We start from the raw sequence: 21,402 nt of genomic DNA on the forward strand, positions 1-21,402 counted from the left end.
AGTGCTGTATAAGGTAATAGCTGATGAAACAGGAAAGATGCTCAATTTCCATGCTGTCTTTTGGGCACTTTACTTTTTTTTTTTTTTTTTTTTTTCGTTTCCTCCTCTTCCAGGTCTCGTTTTTGTATTCTTCCTTTTTATCTTTTTCTCTTTTTTTTTTTTTTTTTTTTTTTTTTTAGCAGTTTCATCCTATTCAAGGACTAGAGTTTGTATTCTGCCATTAGAGCTGATTCACAAGGACCATCTGTGGCAGTAAGGAGAAGCAGTGAATGCAGTGTAACCAGAGAGGCCTGAGCAGGGTTCTGTAGTCCTTCCTTAAAGGAGGCACTGGGAGAGCTACTCCACTTTTGCAATCTTAGCACTCTGTCAAGCRTCATATTTGCCCTACCTGTGTCCACACAGCTCTGTGTAAGTTAGGTGAGTCTCTTGCYGTCCAGGTTGCTTCCTCTGTTCCTTTAGAGGAGTCCCGTTAAGAGCTCTGCCCCTACAGTATATCTAATGAACACCTTAGGTGCTGTCTGTAAAGCTACTTGTATTGTCTGCTGTCAGCTCCCTTTTGCTATTGCTGGCAATGAATCTGAAGGTGGATGTTTGCTGGGGCCTAGAGAAGAGAGGTGTGGGGATGCTAGACTGCTAAATTGCCATCCAGGATATTTATTTTGTTTGCATGAGCAGTGGGGAAGATTCGGAGGCTTGTGGTGTGGTTGAAAACTCCCTTCTGTGAAGGGGAACCTATATTGAGTACCGTACTGTAAAATTAAATGTATTAAGTCTGAGCAAATGCAGTAATTATGGCTTGGGGTTTTTCTGTTAAGAACATTAACTTATTATAAGAGACATTAGTGACTTTTTTCAGTCAGTGATAAAGTTTAATAAATTATCTCCAATTTTTGGGGTGAAACTGTGGCCAAGTGAGTTGTTTTTGGTGTACAAGACCTGGAGGATTGCAGTGGGAAAGGGCACAAACACTGTGTGTGTAAACCACGATTTCAGGCTGCACTGCCATGAGCTGACATGTTCCTTTCATTTAGTGGGGAAAAATAATTATGGGGGGGAGTCTGATATTCTCARGAGCAATGTGCTCTGAATGGAAGAGGTTGTGAAATTGCTTGAGCTCCTCACCAGAGTGTCAAATGCAGTCTTCCAGAATACAATTATTCTGTTAAATGCAGCCAAGGTATTGTTCTTACAAATGGCAAGAAAGTAGCTTCTGCAGTCGGAATGATCCCTTCTAAGGTTTGAATCACAAGCATAGGGGTCATACCCTCTTCTTGCATAAGTTACTTGACTCTGAGCATGATTTCAAGATGACATGTTCCTTATATGACTCCTAGGGATCATCTGTGGTTTTTTGGTTGGCTGTTTAAAATTTTTTTTCATTTATTTTAGAGGCTTCTTGGTACTGTCAGGACTTCTCTGGTGCAGACAGCTTATAATAAATCTCAGGATCCAGAATTTCAGTTTGGCAAAGTGATCTGAATTTAGATTGAATTAATGTGGGCTGAGGAGCAAAAAGAGACTGATGAGAATGAGAGGACTGACTGCACTAGCTTGCCTGCTCTGCAGAATCAGCAGTGGCTTCTTGTTCTGCAGTTCCCTGCACAGCTGCTCCCGACAAAGCTTTTGTAGGAGAGAGTCTGCAGCAAGTGACAGTAACTTTTCTCTAGGCTGTATTAATATTTTCAGCAGCTGGAGCTCCTGTTGTGTCTAAGCCGTTGGTGCAGGAGGTTCTGCTGCAGTAAGCTAAAATGTCCGGTCACCAGGGCCCTTCTGCCTGTACCCCTGCCCTCTGCGTTGTACTACCTTTCCAGTGCAGGCTGCTGCCATGTGCCCGTGCCTCAAACATGGTGACTGTTGTCAGAAGTCCCATCAGCCCATTGAAATTACTCCCCTGTTGTCTCCACACATACTGGTGAATACTTCATTTCCCCCAATTAAAGGCAGGATAATCAGAGCGAAGTGCTTTAAAACCTTGCTTTTAATAAGTTTTCTAAGTTACACAAAATTGATGGTCTTGAACTGATAATGAGAAGTGTGAGTGTCTGAGGATCGGATCAGAGTGGTGGAGTGTGATAGGATGGGTCAGTGTGTCACCCTTGCTCTGATCGTTTCCCCTCTGAGAACAATCCTTAAAGCCATGGGAAAGACTTGCTTTGTTACTTTATTCTTTATAATGCTGACAGATAGAAATACATTAGCTTTTTATTTAGTAAGGAGGAATCAATCACTTGGCATTAGCATAAACACAGAGGTGTAATATAATCAGAAGTGGCCCACAACAAAATTGCCCACAGTCTGGTAAAGGCCACATGTTGTACAGTAATTCTGTCTTGTCATAGTTTGCCTAAGCTGTGTCAGTGCTTGTACCTGTAATGCTAATCCTTTACCAACCAAGTCAATTGAAGCTAAGTTCATTAGCTACCTCATCTGCTAGCTGCACAGGACCTGGTGGCTGTGACATTAGTAACCCTGAAGAAGTTTAAGGGCATTAGGCCCTAGCTAGCTTATGAAAAAAATGACCTCAACTGTATTATCAAAACAAACCAAAGAAAATATATACAAGAGTATGTCTATAATTATGAGAAAGGCAGTGAATTGCTACATGTTTAAGAGTTCAAAGGTTTTGTAGGATATGTATTATGGTAATCAGTTCTGGATCTGTTTAAGCTGCCATTCTTTCCTGGGTTGGGATTGTGTTCAGTGCCCATTTGAAAGAGTACTGGTCACTTCTGTATTTTACCTGAGAAATAACTGCCCCTCTGCCCAGTTACTGGGGCACATACAAGTTCACATAACCCTTAGGTTGTCCCATTTCACCCAAACAATCCCTGCAGAAGCATCAGCTGCAGAGAAGCAGATTGCATGAAGAAATCTAGAGGTTAATGCATTTTTGATGCAAGGTAGAAGCTTTAACTGTATCTAAACCCACGCTCTGCAACATCCAGTGACTGACTGTCAGAGGGAAGAGAGTAGGACTGCCAAGGAAGAGAGCTGCTTCTGGTGTGAGGCAGTTTCTCACTTCTTCACCCCTCATGATTTGTTTCAAGGCTTGCTCATGTCTGTGTGCATGCACCCATATATGAAACACAAGGGTTCAAGTGTGTGCTGGTGAGTGACCTTTGGAAATGTGTTACTTGGCTGTAATTTGTATTTAAAAAAAACCCCAAACAAATGACCCATCATATGAATGCTGCGTGATATGAACGTGGAGCTGCACRGCTGGAAAGTGATGATCACCTGAGGTCACCCGTCACTCCGAGGTGATGGTAGCAGCTAACAGAACTGATAGTTGTTACTCTTGAGAAGGGGCTGGCCACTCTCCTCTTGCTCGCAGGACTCCTCACAGCAGCCAGAGGTATCGCAACCACTGTCTTCTTCAGCAGTGGAGGGGAGGTTTGTATAGTCCTTGAAAGCAAAAAGCCGAAGTGTGTTTCAGTCCCTTCAGTGGTGGAAGACTTCTCTATCCCTGCACAGATGACCAGCTGGGGATGTTAACTTAAGACTACCCTGCGCTGTGTCCATGGCTTTTGTGGAGCTGCAAGATGTCTATTCACAAGGCAGAGCGTCTTTTGTCCAATTGCRTACCAAATTCAGGGAGATGTGGGCAGGGCTGCAGTGGCAGGAGCCATATTGCTACCCATATAGCTGCTGTGAAGTATCCATATTACTGCATCCAGCCCCCTTTGGTCACTGTGGGGGGTGATTTTTCCCCTTCAGCATGGGGAAATCTGGGTGCCTCTGCATTTTTCACCAACRCTAGACTGTGCCCATCCATTAAAGGTATGGGATGTCACCAGGAAAATTGTCCAGGAGTATGGTTGTGTGGGGGAATGTGCCCCATCCTCCTTCCCCTTCCTCCTCTCTCAAGCTTCTCACCTGCTCCTTTTGCACCTCCAGTTCTTTCTGRATGAAGCAGCAGATCTGGTCAAAGGTAGGTCTCTGTGTGGGCTCCAGGCTCCAGCACGCCTGCATGATGCTGTATCTGCAGGGTCAAATGGGGACAGGGCAGCTGCATTGAGCTGGCCTAAAACTGCTGGAGAGTCAGCAGCCCCAGGCTCTTCCCTGCAGCCTAACCAGAGTCATACACTGTAGTTTGGGCATGTGACACTGTGCAGCTGCTTATCTTCTCTGTTTTCCTGTCTATAACACCTGTGGTCAGTATATGTGCAGTGCTCTAGGGGAGGGGGAGTACAGGAGAACATACAACAAACTCCTTCTCCAAGCCCCTGATGTGTCTGCAAGAGACTTTWTGCCTCTGGTAATTTTTTCTTTAAGTTAAAACTTGCTCCTTTGCCTTAGACTACTCAGACTTGTTTTCTCACATTCCCAGGGTAAAAAAGTAGAGGGCTGAAAAAGGAGTGCCAAATTTGAGTGGGGAGATTATGAATGAGAAGCAGGGAGAACTCGCATTGACAGGGGAAATACTGGGCAGAGCATGGTAGCTGACTGTCGCAGGTCTTATTTCCTCCCTTAAGGAGGCAACTTGGTATGATTCAGTCTGACCCTCAAGGGGAGACACTCCTGCCCTGGGGCTTGCTTGGGAACTGCAGGCAGACCTGTGACAGTCTCCCAGTGGGCTCCCTGCCCATTTTCCATGAAGTGGCTCCAGCCACCCTTTCACCCATTGTTTGCAGTTTAGCACATCCACTCACATTTCCAAGGGAGCAAAGTCAGGTCTGGCCATCTGGTATCCCTGCTTCACCATGTTGTAGAACTTGCTGTTTACCACCATGCCAGGATATGGGCTTTTACCTGTAGTGGTGACAAGAGCCAAGACAGTGCTCAGATCAGCGGCTTTAACAAACCCTTAGTCTAACGTGTACCTTGGTGGGTGGGAGGAGGTAGCCTGGAGCATCACTTGAGCCAGTGCTACTCTTCCTCATAGATTTCTGAGGAACTCAGAACTTTTAATTGCCCCTCTGGGAGCTTTATTTTATAGCCCTGATAAATCCTTGGAAACTTTTATGCAAAGAACAACATTAGGGTAGTGCTCATGGAAACCAAAAGAGGGTTGCAAGCTCCCTTCTTTCTTACCAAGGGAGAAAATCTCCCAAAGAAGGATGCCATAAGACCACACGTCACTTTGCACTGTGTAAATGCAGTCAAAGATGCTTTCTGGGGCCATCCACTTCACGGGCAGGCGTGCCTGAAAGAGCAAAGAGGTGTCCAGTCTGGGACAAGCTTGCAGCTTATGCTACGTCTTGTCCTTCCCTCTCCAACCTCACCCCCACCCTTGCTCCTTGTACCTTCTCCTGTCCCCATTTCAAACACTTACATTGCCTTTTACAACATAGTTTGAGTCGTTCATGATGTCACGGGCCAGGCCGAAGTCGCAGATCTTGGCTACCCGTCCATCTGACACAAGCACATTCCTGGCTGCTAAGTCACGATGGATGCACTAGGGAGAAAAGAGTGCAACTGAGACCCCAGCTCATGCCCTGTGGCAGTGCCAGCTGATCTCCTACGACCTAGGCCTGTCACCATAACAATACTTACAGGATAAAAGGCCTTGAAAGAGGCACCGTGCCACATACAAGGAGTAAGGGCTCTCTCCTTTCAACCACTTCAAAGGGTGAGACACTGTGACATTTCATACCATGTCCTTCAGTAACTCATATGGCCTTCAGCTTCCCTGCGGAGGGTGGCTCAGAACCAGTGGCTGTTTGCACTGTTCCCATTTCTGATACAATCATATGGTTGCCCTCTGGCATACTTCAAAGGAGCTAGCTTGGGCAGTGAGCTCAACAGCCACTTTCCGTTCCTTATCCCCAGAGCAGCAGGGAGGCTGGCAGTGCTAGACAGCTCTGCACCAAGGTTCTTGACCTTGTGTGAAAGCTGGGGAGAAAGGGGGGAGACTGGCACGATGCACAGCCCTGAGTTCCCCCACTTAATGCTGCCCTGCTGCGATGGCCTGCCTAGAGCCTGTGGGAGGCAGCTCGGAAGGAAACGCTGCTCGCAGTGGCCCAGCATGTCTGAGCCCAGACAAAGATTAAAGAACCTAGCAGGTGGAGGAGAAAGGCCCATCTCCAGCAGCAGCTTGCTTGGGTTTAGCCACCCCATCTGAAACCATCGTGACTCTTATGCAGATGTGGTGGCTGGTCTCTGCTGGCTGGACTGAGGTTTCCCAGCTGGGGTACTGGGGGAAGTCATCCTTTCAGCACTCACATTCTTTGATGCGAGGAATGCCATGCCCTGGGCCACTTGGCTGGAGAACTGTAACAAATCAGCGAGATTGAGGGGACGGAGGTCTTCCCTGGTTCCTTCTTCTTCCTCTGAGCTTTTCCCTGAAATTCAAAGAGAAACTTTGAGTCCCTGCAAGCCTGGTGAATAATGCAGGCTATGCTATATCCCAGAATTCAACCAAACAGGACAACCAGAATGAATAAATCATGAAAAAACAGAAGTGGACTTTTAACTCACCCCTGGCTTGTGCAGAATCTGATGACGCTGAAGATGATGATGACGACGACACAGGCCTCATTTCAACATATGTTTCCAAACCCTGACTTGCAAAGCCGCTGTCACTGAGTCAGAGAGCAACAGAGACAGAGGCAGGCTGTTAGCAACCCTATGGCAGCACCTTCTGCCCTTCTCCATATCCACTGATTGGAGAAACCACATCCCTGCCTGAGGAAAGTGGCTTAGCTAGAGGCTGAAGGGCAGAGGGAAAGTCAATGATGAGGCTGATTCAGAAAGGTAACCTAGGTGGCTTTGTGGTATGGGGGCTCCRAATACTGCTCCCCTTTTGTAAAGAGATGGCTCTTGGCTGATGGCGAGTGCTCAGCCTCTTGTCCTGCAAAACTTGTGTGCCCAACAGTGTAGGAAGCCAAGTAGTTTTGATTCCAGACTGCAGGAGGGCAAACTGGATTGAAACCTGGATTTATTGCAGGTATCTCACCAGTTATGGTGAAAAGCTCTTTGAAAAATTTGTCTAAACATATACATTCTCAGTGGCTTTTACATCCTGGAGTTTTACAAATCCCCAGACCTCCGGCCTTCACCTCCCACCGTAGCATAGCTCTCTGCACACTTCTTTCAGTAAGTACCCAGACCCTGCATTGCTGGGCCCTGCGGCTTCCTGAGCTCTGCTCTTACCTCCTGATGTACTTCTTCTCCAGGTCGATGTTTTTGTAGTCAGCAGTGCTGTCCAGAGAGGTGTCCAGAGTCGAGTCCTGGATAATTATGGATTCAGCTTTCTTCCGCAAGAAATTCAGCAGATCTCCATAGCGACAGTACTCAGTGATGACGAGAATTGGGCCTGGGAGAGAGGCAGAAGGGATTCATTAAGAAGTGACTGTTTTCCCTGAGGGTAGGGACTCCAGTGTGGGGCTGGAGGTGGCCAGGGCAGGGTGGAGGCAGGAGGGGCAGCAGAATCCATACTGCATGCCAGCACATCTTGAAATGGCCAGCCCTGCCGAGCTGGTGCTGAGGACCATCACTTCCACCTTGAAGTACATGGGGGTTTCTATGGGGAAAGTTCCTGCTTCTTTGGGATAAGCATCAGTCAGTGTGTTTGTCTGTCTCAGGCATCTAAGCCCCTTTAAACCACCTATTTGTGAAGGGAGTAGTGTTGAGGAAAATATTCAGTGTTTAGATAGTTTCCCATAGACCCTTGCAGAGTTACAGGATCAGAAAAGACCAATGGGCTCATCAGGTACCTCTCCCTTGTGAGACTGAAGAGAGTTAACAGCCTTGGAGGAGGCTGTGGGATCCTACCTCCATGGGTACATGCTCCCAGCAGGTTAACAATGTTCTCGTGGTGTCCCAAGTGACTCATGATCTTCAGCTCAGACATGAGAGCCTCCTGCTCATCTGTGTCTGCTGATGCTGGAAGCCAAAAGGAGAAGGATTGTGTGAAGGAGTGGGTGAGGGACTAGGCAGAGAAGAAGATGATGGGGGAGGACAGAAAAGGTAGAGACAGAGATGGAACAAAGGGAGGACAGAGACTCAGAGGGGAATGCGTGTCCTCTGCCTGTGTCTCTGGCCATATATGTCCACAAACAATGGTAGCCATGTGACTTCAGCACCCAGGACTTGTCACAGAAATGTTTAAAAAAAGTAGGTGTTACAGCCTAGAAGCACCAGTGGATGTGGCAAACACACCCTACATTGTGCCTGAAGAAGCTTGGGGGATATCAGCCTTTGCAAGCTGCTCTGGGCTTACACTTCAGCATCTTCACAGCCACTTTAAGGACCGAATCTTCTTTGCCCAGCCCAAAAGCGGTGGCTTCTACTACTTTTCCAAAGGCTCCAGCTCCAAGAGTTTTTCCTGCAGAAGAAAAAGATGTGCTTATAAGGTGCTTGCTAAAAAGGAATTGAGTAGTTTTGCAGTACACAACTTTGAGGAGGTCTGATGGGTAGACTCCTGCTGAGCCCAGGCAAGATGACACRTGAGCAACCTTTGCTCAGAAGCTGGTACATCTAAGGGGAATTCTACTGTGTGCAAAGACCATTTGAAGGAAGAAATGTCCAAACATGGGCTCGCTAGTGCTATGCATGAGGAACAAAGCCAGATACAACAGGAGGGATGGAATCCTCTCAACCTTTCTTGGAGCAAAGGAGGGCTAGAGGGAGGTTGTACCCTAGCATTTGCCATCCTGGGTGGAAGAAGGCAGCAGGGCCCAGCTGAGGCTGTTGCTCCAATGTCTGGATGCAGTTTTGGATGTTGCCTAGTTGCTTTGACTCTGTCCCTTGGAGCATTTCAGTTCTGTGGTGAGCTGCCTGCCACCATGTAAGCAGTGAGGAAGGTTTCTTACCAAACTGGAGATTATTCCTGGGGAACTCCCATTTCTCATTGTACGGCAGCTGAGTGGGGTCAATGAAGATGTAGTTATTCCCTTCACAAGCCTCAATGATCTTCCACCGCACCTGGTACTTGGGTTTCTGTAAGGAAGAGACTCCAGTTATTCAATGTTCCTCCAGTCCTGAGGGCTCCCCTGTCCCAGCACACACTCTAGCGCTCACCCTGCAARCACAGAGGGGAGACCTGGATTTCAGCCCATCAAACATTTCTTGCTTTGAATCTGCGCTGAGCAAGAGATGCTGGGTCTGGACAGGCCAGTTCCCTTGCTGTTGCAAAATCCCCTGATCCATGATCAAGGGAGGCCCTCTTGCCTCTTTCATCTAGCAAAGAAGCCTGTTGGCCTCATTTGGAACAGCAGTGTTGGGAGAAACAGCCTGTCCCTCCCCGACCAATGACTGATCAGTGCCCAGCTGGTGCTGAAGGGAGATYTCCCAGCTGTGCCTCCTGCCCAGGCACTCTGGGTTGCTGAGCACAGCAGACCAGTGGAGCTGGCCCAGCCCAGCTTCCCTTACGGGGAAAAAAAGAAATGGAGAAAGAGAAGTAAGAATTTCTTCTCTTTTCCACGAATCTCATGGCAGAAGTAAACAGGCGAGTACAGGGAGAAGCAGTGCTGAAGCCTGTGGGCAGAGACAGCTGCTAGCTTGGGCTGGGTGTCATCATGTCGGGAGGGCTAGGGAGTCACCCTGGGGGCACAAATGCAGAGAAAGGAAGTGAAGCAGCTTGGCATGAGAACACTGTGTGCAGCATTTGCTTCAGTCCACAGAGACAGGCAAAGACCTGCACCTCAGGGTGTCACCAAGGGTCTCAGGCCCATCRGAGCAGGCATGGGGAAGTGGGGGTGGAGTGAGCCAGACTGCAATGAATCACGCTAGGTTGCAACTACTGGGAGGTGTGTGCGGAAATGTGTCTCCTCACCACTTCCCCTGGATAGTTGTGGAGAAGGATGCAGCCTGCGGGTAGATGCCCATAGCTGGGTTAGCTGAGGAGCAAGGGACAAAGCCCGGAGCAAGCAGATCTCCTGCAGTTTGTTGAAAAGCATCTGTTTCTATTTTCTCCTAGACACTGCCCCTTTTCCCTTTTCTTAAGGGTTAAACACCTGTGCCCATCCAGGTTGTCCAACAAAGACACAGCTGTGATGCTCCAAGAAGCAGTTTCCAGTAGAGGTCATAAACAATGCTACATGCACTGGGTGTATTTGCTGTTGCCTGCTCCAAGAGGGTGAGCATTGCTGCTTTCTGTTTGACAAGTCACCTAACAAGGCACCGATCAGCCATGGCTCAAGAAGCCCATGGGTGGCACAGGATTGCTTATAAGCATGTCCCATTTCCCTTGGGCTTGCAAAGCCTTCCTAGGGGCTATTTCTTTGGAGCTGTGCTCACATGTCCATTCATCCCTTTCTCTCTGGACTACTGGCCAGATCTGCTCCCACAAGGGAAGATCTCTCCAGCTGGGGCAGAGGTTTCTTGGAAACAAAGACAGCTCTTCCTGCAAAGCTGTAGGTCCTTGTCTGGGAGAGTGCTCTGCTGCATCTTGTGACAACCAGGCACTTCAGAGCTCTGCTGTAAAACTTAACAGCCTTGATGGGAGAGGAGTGTGCCAAAGCGAGAACTGAAAAACAGGAGATTTTCATCCACTGATGAAGTGGAGGTGGCTATTGACTGGTGCAGTTTGCAGAAACAACCAAGAAGGAATCCAAATGCTGAAAAGGAATCTTGCAGAGAAAATGGGGTAAGTTCTTGTGTAAAAATAGTGACCAAATCTTCCTGGAGACAACTGCCTTCTGACATCAGCCTGTTTCCCCATGGAGACAGCTTTTTATAAAGCAGGGAGTAGAAGCAATTGCATAACCCACTTTTTTCCCCTAAACTCAGTCTGCGGATTCATGTTGATCAGAGCAAGACTGCATCTGACAGCACAGAGCAAGCACCTTTCTCTGGCTCTGAACAACACCCGCAGTGAGCTCTGGCCTGCAAGCCTCAGGGACTGGAGGAAGGAAAGGTGTTCACACACTGGGTTTGGTGGCTAATGGGCTTTGCCTGGCAGCAGGAAACTCATGAGGGGCTTGGGAGGCAGCTGGGAATGAGGGAGGTAGCTTGGCTCGTCTTGCCTGGTACCTCCAAGCTGAATGCTTGCTGCCTGTGGCTGTCAGCCCAGGCAGTGTGGTCTCTGAGGTCTGGCAGGGCCTACAGCCCTTGCTACACAACAGGGAGTCTGACCTGGTTGTACTTGTAGAGGAGGAAGAGGAGTAGGAGGAGCAGCAGGACTGATGTGCCCATGCAGGTGGAGAGAATGGGGCTGAAGAGCTTGTTTGGGGGGCCCATGATATTTCCTGAAGGAGCAAAGAAACAGGGGTGAGAAACAGGGGTGAGAAACTGCTCCTGTTTCACTCCTAATGCACAATCTTTGGGAGCATTTTACCCAGCTGTTCATCTGGATTAGGCTTCCCCCATATGCAACAAAACCCAGCACCGGCCTCAGAGACACCCATAACAACTTCCCTTGAATCCCCGTAGCTCTTAACATAAAACCCAATGCCGTGCCAGCTCCCCCCCTTCGCCATAATCCCCACATGAACAGCACCAGGTCAGAATAGGTGCAGGTTGGGCTGACTGGGGACCAAGACCTCTGCAGCAAGAACAGAGTTATCAAAAGATGCAACCTCCAGTCTCCAGTGGGCTGAGCAATAGCTGGCTGTGCTGAGCACATGGTGCCAAGTCCTGCAATTACAGGGTGTTCATGGCACAGCACAGCCTTTGGCACCAGTCTCTGCCCAGCCAGCAATTCCCAATCGACTCCTAGGAGTGGCAAATGCCCCAGCCTCCCCACCATGAGTAGAGAGGGGCCATGGAATCTATTCCACCTCTCTTGCAAGGTAGTGAGGATGTACACGCAGGAAGATGGGCCCCCAAAAGCCTATATCCTCCCTGCAAAAAGCTACCAGTTTTTATCTTACTGGTGATGGTGACAGAGTGAAGCATGTCAGAGGCATTCCCCTCTCTGTTAATGGCCACACAGCAGAAGGTGAAGTTGGCACCCAGCTCCTGGAATGGGAGGATGCTCTCCACTTCCACCTCTCGGAAGGGCAGTATGTTCACCACCTGGGGGCTGGAGTCATTCAGAAGCAACATATAGTCCTCATTGTACCTGCAGAGACACCRTGCAGGAGAGAATGAGTGTCTCTCTGCTGCGTAGTTCCTCATGAGAGAACTGGTGCTTGTATCAGACTAGACAGGAGACACTGGGAATTAGGGCTTCATCTCTATGAAACGTGGTGCACTCTTCCCAAATAAAGGCTTTCCCTGAACATCAAGGCCCTTTATTGACACACAGCTTTGACAGGGTTTTATGCGGCTACAGCTATGTTCCGGCCCCTCCTCGAACAGGGCTCGTACTGAGACACAATAGCTCCCCGTCCAGGGCTGCACCAGCCTCCATCACACCACAGCTCAGGAAGCCAGTGCTTTGTAGAGCCTTGAACCTATGGGGTCTTCTAGGAGGTCCCTGAAAGATGGCTAGGACCAACCAGAATACAGCTCTACAGCAACCTATGCCAGGGCACTTCTCAAAGGGACTCGCATATTCCTTGGAAAAGCATTAGGAAAACATGAATCACAAGTAGCTGAACACTTCATGTTCAGGACTTTTGTAGTAGTATCAGCCCCCTCACTGTGGATAGTCCCTGAGAACATCTTTCTTCAGCAGGACTAAGTCCCTGGTGCTGTTACTGGACAGGCTCTGCTGCATTGCCTGCAAGCAAGCCTTTGCTGGAATGTGGTGCAGCTCGGCAAATGCCAGCACTGCAAAGGCAAGTGCATACCTTGATGTTGGAGGTGCTGCTTGGCCCAGGCTCCAGGGTGTTTCTTACCTGTCAGAATGAATGGGGCATCGATACCACTCAATGCGTGGGGCAGGGTAGCCGATGGCCATGCAGTGAAGGATGCTGGAGTCATTGGCTGGCACTCTGACGTAGCAGACCCTTGGAGGGGCTGTTGGGGAAGGCAGAGAGGCAGTGGGTGCTACGACCAGAGGAAGAGCACATTCCCTGTGCTCTGATTCACCTTCCATGTGATCAACAATAAAACATAGGAACCCCCACGCTATGTATGGGTTTGGGTCAGGGCCCAGATGCAGTCTGGTTGTATCTCTTGTGGGCACTGGGCTGGAAATTGCCTTGGCCCAGTGCCCTGATACTTCAGCCATGCTCATTGCCTGCTGGGCAGTAAACCCAGGGCAGGCAGGATGAAGGAAGGGTAAATGCAGAGCACTTACATTTCACAGAGATGCTGAAGGTAACCGACGTGTTGGTCTCATTGTTTAGGGCATAAAATGTATAGAGACCGCTCTCCCCTTCCTGCAGGCGATTCAGGAAGAGCGTGTTGTTATACCTGCTCCCACAGAGAGAATAAGCACCATGAGGAAAGCTGTGCTAAGGAAACTCAAGCACTCATGCAGTCTGCTCTGGGCTCTGCAAAATGCAACTGTTGCCTGTACCCTGGGGCAGGCGAACACTTCCCAGCACTACCTCCAGACCGTGGGGGGAAACTGCTGCCTCCTTCCTCAGGGGAAGCAAGGAGGGTCTGATCCTACTGGCTGCTGAAAAGCTCCCCCTTGGAGGAAAGGCYTTTTGCCACAGAGTGCACCACACTTCTGAAAGGCTACAGGTAGGTGGCTGCTCAGGAAGAGAGTTTAACATGTAAATCACTGCCTGGAAAGGGCCCCCCTGGATGCTGGTCCTCCTTGAGAGAACGACTTAGTCCTCTATCCCTTAGCCCACCAAGTCAATGGTCCCCAGTGCCCCCAGCACAGCTCTCAGACCCCAATGCAAATGAGTATTGGCTCTAAAGCCATCCTGCTTGCTGAGTGCCACAGTTCCTCTTGTGGATTATTTTGGGTTTCTGAGAAAATGAAAGGGGAATTGCCAAAACTCCCCAACAAATGGGACGATTCTCTTTCTTTCAGTCTCCTTTTGGCCTGGGCTGGCTGTAAACTTTGGAAGGGCATCGCCGTGTACTCCCTTTAGGTCAGTACCTATCATAACCTCCTAGTGRTGTCTCTGGCCTCCCTTGACATGGAGCATGCAAGTGCCTGTTGGTGCATGGGCTCCCTAGACTGCACAGTGTAGCACAGGTCTGAGGGGCAGTGCAGGAATTCAGTTTTTCATCCCGCTCACCCACCCCTGCAATTTCTTCCTGCTGGGAGAGGGCAAACTTGAACAACCAGAACACAAATGTGATAGTGACTTCCACAAGGTTTTCTAAAGAGAAGGCTGTCTAGTTAGAGAAAGGTGGTGCCCTCCTTGACTTGATCAGGCCTGCTCACTGTGGTTTCCTAATAATGCTGGAAACGGAAGACAGAAAGGAAAAACAGTTCCCCTCTTTAAAACCAGAAGGTTTTCTGTCAGCCAGTAGGATGGGGTCTGGCTGTCTCACGTGGAAACATGCCATGGCTAGTGTAGAACAGAAAAAGCACATACCAGTTGTTTCCAGAGATCATTTGGTCCTTTAATGTGGTGGTTCCAGACTTCTTCAAAGGGTTTGTGTGCTTCCAGCCCCAGCGGAGAAGTGCGGGGTAAGCCTCAATCAGGACCTGGAGTTTCAGACTCTCTCCTAAGGCAACTTCCTGGCTGGTGGCTTGCACTGGGGTAAGGTACACATAACCTCTCTCTGTAGGATGAAGGAGAGCAGGGCCATCAGCGGGCATGTCCACAGAGAAGAGAAAGACCTGAAACAAGCTTATACCAGCTTCACAAACAAACCATTACTGGAAAGAGCAGTCTCAGCTAGGAGACTGCGGGAGGGAATGAGGCATTACACAGACTGCATGTCTCATGTTGCCAAAATACTTTAAAGTTTCTTCTCTGTCATGATGGCTTGGATTACACTCTACTTGAGGAGAGCTGGAGAACTCTGGAGAACTTACACAGGGCAAGAGGTATTACACACTGTATCCTAACAAGAGATGAGGCTAAAACTATATCTCTTGAGCATCCATAGAAGACCTGCCCCTTAGCTAAATTCCTGGCTTCTCACCTGGAAACATCCCAGACAAGTCCTCCTCCTGAGCCATGGTATGCAGCATCTTTGGGTCACCAGCAATCCCAAACCTAAGAGCTGCAGTGATGAATTTTCCTTGTTTTGAGATACAAACAAGTGTATAGTAGACTTGAATCCTCTTATGTGGCTCTGTCATCAGAAGAGACAAAGATCCACTCTCTGCTCATATGGGTTGCCCTTCTCTCTAGCCAGCCTTTCCAGGGCTTTATTATGGCCTTGCCCCATTTTTTTTTTGTTTCAAAGCTGTTTATAAACACACAGACATTGAAAAAGGCTCTCTGGTTTTTCATCCAGACTCCAAAAAAATGTCCTCCTGCTCCTCAAGACATGAAGCGATCAGTTCATTTCCTAGCAACTGCACAGTTCTCAGGTGAGCCTTCATGCAGAGGCAAGGATGGTGTCTCCGACAAACAAACTATGAACAAGATGGTGGCAGAAGCAGCAAATACTCAGGGCCAGGCATGATTCAGCTCACACCTCCTGGCCTTTTCAGGAAGTACTCACCTACTACCTGAAGCGATGTTGAGGCATTCTTGAATCCTGCTGAATTGTTGGCTATACAAGTGTATTTCCCGCTATCTTCCATTGTCACCGCTGGAATGGACAGGATGTCGTTGATGAGGTAGTTCTCATTTTCAAAGCTGAGGTCTTTAGTTCTATTGACCTGTAAAGGCAGGGAAGGAACATCAAGTGCTTGCTTGGAAGGGCAGAGGATGGAACAAAACAGTATTTATATCAAATATACCCACCACCATCTGTTCTGGGCTACCAAGCTTTGTTATAGAGCCCCTGTTACTAAAAACCATCTGTATGGAGACAAAGAGGCATATCAAAGCCAAGTATTCAGGGCAGATATTCCACTGCAGGTAGGGTTACTGCTATTGACAGCCTTCTGACTGTAGGTTGTCCTTACACTGCATGATTCAAACATGAGATATATCTTATGTTGATTTCCACTCATTAATAAAGGCATCAGACATAACAAGGACTCCTAACAAATCTTATCTAACCTTCTAGAGGTTAAAAGCCAGCACAACAGAGATTTGAAAGGAAATTTTGACGTGCCTTCTCTTTCTTCTCCCATCTCTCTTCTCTGGGGAGCTATGCATCCTGAACATGTTTGCTGCTTTATAAGCCCTCAGGGGACTGAGTGCTGAAATGGCTTTTGTGTTGCGCTGGTAGGTACTGCAGCACTTGCTCAATGAACCAAGTTAAAACAACATCCCTTTCTTTCTCTCCTGCAGGAAGTCCCTGACAACACACAGGTGTTTCTTAACCCTGTGTCACCCAAAGGAAAGGATGGCCATGTTAAGATTTCTACAGCTTGTTCTAATAGCTACTTTGGCTGGGCAGTTTGAAGTTTTGCTGCAGCCAGCTTGGGTCTGCGGTAGTTCTTACTGTTCTCTTCCTCCCTGGTGTCCTGAGAGGCCCTATCCACCCTTGAAGCTGTGCACCCAACTTACGGTCTTTGCTGCTGCCACCCATTTGATGTTGTACTTGTGGGAAGGAGCAATTACTCTGCAAGTGATTTTGAAAGGTTCGCCCACGATTCGCACATGATCTATAGGGTCCATCATCACTGATACAGGCTTCTCCAGTGCTACACAAAGGCAAGCAGGGAAAGTTTCAGTATCAGCTGGCCCAGTGACCCCCTGTGCTTTAGAGACCCCCCAGGGACTGTCTGCCTTCCGTTTTCCCTTCTCTTCAATCGTTACACCCTGGTCTTCTCCTTCCCTAGGGATCATTGCTCCTTTTCATATGCATGTGTCTGTGGGGAGCCAGTAAAGATGGGGGAGATCGCACCAGACAGCGCTGCGAGTTGAAAGGGAAGGGGATCCTTGTGCAATGGTTACGTTCTGAGCATCAGGGCCTGAGGACTTTCAGAGTGTCAGGGAGACAAGTGGATGTTTTTCTCTGTGCTATGGTGGTGCCTGCGATGATTGGAATACCGCGAACCCTGTGGAGATCCACCTAAAGGAGACAATTTGCCAAAAGCTGGTGTTATTTTGTATCTTGCCTCCATTAAGGACCTTTAAAAGATTATAGGTTCAGGTCTTTCCTACCTCTGGACAGGAGCTTTTCCTTAACTATTCACTATGGCCAGCTGAGCTATTGCTGTTCCCCTGAGGACAGTAGCAACCCCAACCCTTTACCTTCTTCCACAATCAGTCTTATTCTTGATGACTTCTTTATTTTTCCATTTATCACTGCTTGGCAATAGTAATGGCCCTTCTGCTGGTGTTGCACATTGTATAGTGTTATTCCCTTCTCTGCACTGAAAGAATAGTTGGTCCGTGGTGAGAGGCGAGAGGCATTGTCCATTGTCAGAGTCACACTGGATCCATACTCAGGGGCCGTGATGAGACAAGGGAGTTCAGCATTACTGCCTTTGGTCACGAGGATCCGGAAAGTTGGAGTGTACCACACGTTATTGGGATCTGTGGAGGAGACAAGACAGGCCAGAGAACTGTATCCAGAAAGCATGCATTAAAGCTGAGAGAGACATTCTAGCAAAGGCAAGTCCTCTCCAGCATTGCTGCCTAGTGGGAGTCGGGGGCAGTCCTGCTTAATGCCTGCTTCACTCAGTCTGCAAAACTTACATGACAAGTCCAATTCCAGGTAAGGCAGTTGAGGATAACAGAGCTAGCAAGTCATGAACGCACACAGACAAGAGAGAAGCATGTTTAGCACTATTCAGCCTTCAACCATGGTGTTGGTTTTGTTTTGTAAGATCTCCACCTTCCCTATGCAGGACAGTGTCCCTGGTATGAGGGAAGGGGTGAACTCACATGGTGGAGTTACCCAAGCATAACTCCTTCTGGGGTAAAAGAACATTTAGGGTTCAGCTCACATGGTGGGGACATGATTAACATGAATCTCCCCCATATCTGGGGTACTGAGAATACAGCTCTTCTCCGATTTCCAGATCTCACTGCATGTTACAGCAGAAAATAGACCTTCATCCCTGTTTTTCAGGAAGAGAAGCCAAGGTAAATGGAGGAAGAGGTCTATGCCACTCATACATCTGCAGGAGATGTAGGTGCTTTGTGCCTTACCCTAATGCTTCAGTCATGGCCCCATTGTATGTGGGTGAGCCACAGCCCTGCTAGGAGCCTGCACTGCTCCCCAGACGCATGTGACCACAGCCATACAGAGGACCTGCATAATGGCTTTGCTCCCTGAAAGGAGGTCATTCTTCCTGCACGTGTGGGAGGAGACAACAACCGTTACCTCGCACAAACAGATGCACAGATGCGATGCCCTTGTCGCTGCTGTTGACATAAGCACACTTATAGGTGCCTGTATCCCTGTAAGTGGCCTTGGGAATACTGAGTGTGCTACTGGTGTGGTTGGTGGATGTATCCTTTTGGCTGTACCATTCAACTTCGGAGTCTCCCGAGCAGTGCAAGGTGACCGGATCACCCGTATTGACAACCAGAGCAGGGATGTCAGGGCTGATCACTGGGGATGCTGAGGCTGCAAACAAAAAAGAGAGAGAGGGAAGATGCACAAATGATCCTTTAGGATGCTCTGCTGAAGTTCACGCTGCTGAACCTGGAGTAGCTTAGCATTGGGGAAAAAACTGGGTTTGGGATGCAAACCGGCTTTTTGTGTCACATCACTCCAGCCATTTCCCACCTCACCAGTCTGATACAGTGACCTGATCCTCCAAGGAGTGAATTTCAGGGAAGGGAAATGAACACATATCTGAATGTTCAGAGCACTGTGGAAGGAAACACAATCATCTGGAGCTGATCAGGCCGGGTGCTAGCTTGGAAATTGTTCCTATTAGGTTTTGCCTCTTTTTGCACGAGGTTTTCTTTTTGTGGTGGAAGTAGAGGTACTGTAGGAGTTTGTGAGCTGATAATGCCATTTGGTGAAGTTCAGGCCAAGTCCAGTGGATGGGGCTCTCTTTTTTGTATTGGTGCTATGATCAGTTAGAAGCAGCCTGGAAAACTTCTGCAGAGCAGGAGTTCAGTGCATGTACTTTGGGAAGCCTGCATTTTTGGTTGCTGGGCAGTGGATTTTGAAGGATACAAGGACACCTACTTATGCCTTATCACAGAGTCAAACAGTTTGTTTTTCTTCCCAGATACCATCAACATATTAGGAAGAGAGTCAGCACTATTATTCATATTCAGGGATGGGAAACTGAGGCCCATAAAAGCTAAATGGTTCACACAAACCCACAGCCATAATCCTATATACTGCACATCAGACTATGCTGTCACTTGCTGTTGCAATCCAGCCAGATTTCTGATGCCATCTCTGCCTTGAAGATGGCTTCTCCACTGGCTGAATAAAGGGGAACCAGAGTCCCACTCCAGCCCTCAGTGTCAGAGGGAAATATTTTTTCCCTGTTTTGCTGCGTCAGCAAGTTCTTTGAGTCACCACCTATATTTAGGGTGGGGGGAAGTGAGAAATGAATCACTGCCGTGGGGCTAGGGAAGAAGTGGTGCCGCCACCCCCACGCCAGGCCTTTGCAGAGGACAGGAAACACATTGCAAATGGCTATCCGTGCTTGGGGGGCTCTGCACCCCCACTCCGTCCCCTATCCAGGGCTATTCTCCCACTTCTGCTTTTCTTCCCAGTTGCTAACCCATCCTCACATCTTAAAGGGACACACTCTAGGGTTCAAATAATAGTAAGAAGAAAGGTATCTGCCCAAGTTATCAGCCAGCCACTCTTAGCGAAGGAGGTCACTGCAGGCAGCAGAGCTCCTCTGGGGTGGTAGCAGTGGAAACAAGGGCCAAATTTGGCCTTGGGGTGCATCAAGCTGCTGCAGACAGCCCTCTATTCACAGGGGCTCTATAGGTTGTAGGGGGAAACGTTTGTTGTCCAAACAAACATAAAGGCCCTAACCCGTCAGGAAGTGAGAAAGGGCAAAGTGTCCCATGATGACACCATTCGTCCAGCTGCACTTGCATATCCTCAAGGGGAAGGGGAGCAGTGGCCTGAGGTTACAGCCCATCACTATCCAAGCCTGCTGCAGAGAAGAGAGCCAGGGAAGGCTGGTTATGGGCATGGGCAGCAGTAGCAAAGACAGTTTAAAGCACTGCAGTTCCCAGATGCCACCTTGGACAGAAGACACCGTCCCTCTAACAGAGTTGGCAGAAGAAGCATGCACCCATCCTCAGCCACCCCATTCACAGCCCTTACTTGGTGAGGAACAGGATGGCTGAGGCGCAAACATGTGTCCTGCCCTACCAGTTCTGCTCAGGGTTGTAATGCCAGAGCCCAAAGAGCATCTCTGAAGCATTCTTGAGCTGAGGCCTCCCTCCGTGCAATGGAGTGCAGAGCTGCATGAGACTTAAGCCCCTGGAGAGCTTGGCTGGTGTGTGACAATGATGCAGCTGCACCGGGGAAACCCAAACAAGGCCTGAATCAAACTTGCTGGCCTTGGGGCAGGAGGCGGGGGGCAAGGAGCCTGGGAGCATGGAATGTTTGACATTTTATCTCCTTGAGGGTTTTTTTTGTGATGTTTTTATCTGTCTGTGGAAAGAGGAAAAGCCTCATTTATTCCCAAAGTGGAGAAAAACATATCCCAGAATCCTTTGCAAAGCCACATTTTCCACATATCTGAGGTACAACATTCCTCCCTCTTTGCTAAGCTGTGTTTTCTAGCAGGGCTTGACACATTTCTGTTGCTTTTACTCTCTATCACTGGACACTTGCCTTGCCAGCTCTTCACTTGGCTATCCTTCTATATCCAAGGCTTCAGCGTGGTTTGATGAGGGAGCTAAGCTTTCCTTCACACAGAGCTGTATTCAGACTGGCTTGGGAAAAGGCCATGTTATAACTGGTCCTTGGTGTGGCCACAACAATAGGACAGAAACAAGAGCTGTCACCTAGTGTCCTTGTTATCAGTCTCCAACTGTTCCCAAGATACTTACAGCCAGAAAAGGTCCCAGAGTACTTATTCTACATAATGTCCTGCAGTGAAGAAGCCAGCAGCCTTCAGGCAGTCACTGAAGACTCCTAGCAATGGCAAAAGCACTGCACAGGTGGAGTGAAGATGGACAGGACAGAGCACAGGGACACTGACTACCTGTCAGGTAAAGGCCACCCAAGCGCCCACTCCTTTGTGTGCACTGGGAGATGAGTCAGAGGTCCTTCTCCAGGATGGGGAAGCGGTGCTGTTGGGGGAGGCTTGCTCCCTGCTGACCAGTGTGCAATCTTGCACGAAGCCCAAGGATGTCTCTCTGTTGCTCCTCAGCAGCTTCCTCAGCACTGCCGGTAAATGCTGGCCAAAGGTTTTGCCGCACTCGGGTTGTGTAATCATGACCTCTAATTACAGCTGCAGGCTCCATCCCTGCCTCTCTGATCACAGCCAAAACATAACTCTCCTCTGCTGAGGGTTTGGAAATGACAAGTAAGGAGAAATGGAGGCTAATAAGACTTGGAGGCTCAGCAACCTTGCACAGAGGTTAGTCATCAGGCCCTTGACTTGATCCTGGGGATAGCTGGGCTGAGTCTGGCCCTTGGAGGGACCCACATTAGGCCTGGGCTCCCCTTGCTCTCCCCACAATGATGGGGAGTGGGGGG

The 21,402-nt window shown here is 48.8% G+C and overlaps 1 protein-coding gene across 1 annotated transcript in view; it reads right to left on the reverse strand.

Moving 5' to 3' along the window:
* Positions 1-150: 150 nt before the first annotated feature.
* The window catches only part of CSF1R (colony stimulating factor 1 receptor), a 23,561-nt gene continuing 2,309 nt past the window's right edge, over positions 151-21,402 (reverse strand). Inside the window, exons 2-21 of the mRNA XM_026063445.1 lie at positions 18,088-18,333; positions 17,010-17,294; positions 16,320-16,456; positions 15,361-15,520; positions 14,277-14,466; positions 13,073-13,188; positions 12,669-12,789; positions 11,757-11,947; positions 11,020-11,132; positions 8,757-8,883; positions 8,165-8,269; positions 7,717-7,827; positions 7,096-7,258; positions 6,421-6,524; positions 6,166-6,284; positions 5,276-5,398; positions 5,035-5,146; positions 4,653-4,752; positions 3,877-3,982; positions 151-3,405 (exon numbers count right to left, since the gene is read on the reverse strand). Coding sequence (XP_025919230.1) covers positions 3,274-3,405; positions 3,877-3,982; positions 4,653-4,752; positions 5,035-5,146; positions 5,276-5,398; positions 6,166-6,284; positions 6,421-6,524; positions 7,096-7,258; positions 7,717-7,827; positions 8,165-8,269; positions 8,757-8,883; positions 11,020-11,132; positions 11,757-11,947; positions 12,669-12,789; positions 13,073-13,188; positions 14,277-14,466; positions 15,361-15,520; positions 16,320-16,456; positions 17,010-17,294; positions 18,088-18,333 — 2,861 coding nt within the window. The 3' untranslated portion in view covers positions 151-3,273. The remainder of the gene's footprint in view (positions 3,406-3,876; positions 3,983-4,652; positions 4,753-5,034; positions 5,147-5,275; positions 5,399-6,165; positions 6,285-6,420; positions 6,525-7,095; positions 7,259-7,716; positions 7,828-8,164; positions 8,270-8,756; positions 8,884-11,019; positions 11,133-11,756; positions 11,948-12,668; positions 12,790-13,072; positions 13,189-14,276; positions 14,467-15,360; positions 15,521-16,319; positions 16,457-17,009; positions 17,295-18,087; positions 18,334-21,402) is intronic.

The sequence above is a fragment of the Apteryx rowi genome, unplaced genomic scaffold, assembly GCF_003343035.1.
Source record: "Apteryx rowi isolate R43461 unplaced genomic scaffold, aptRow1 scaffold_2, whole genome shotgun sequence".
Taxonomy (NCBI): Eukaryota; Metazoa; Chordata; class Aves; order Apterygiformes; family Apterygidae; genus Apteryx; species Apteryx rowi.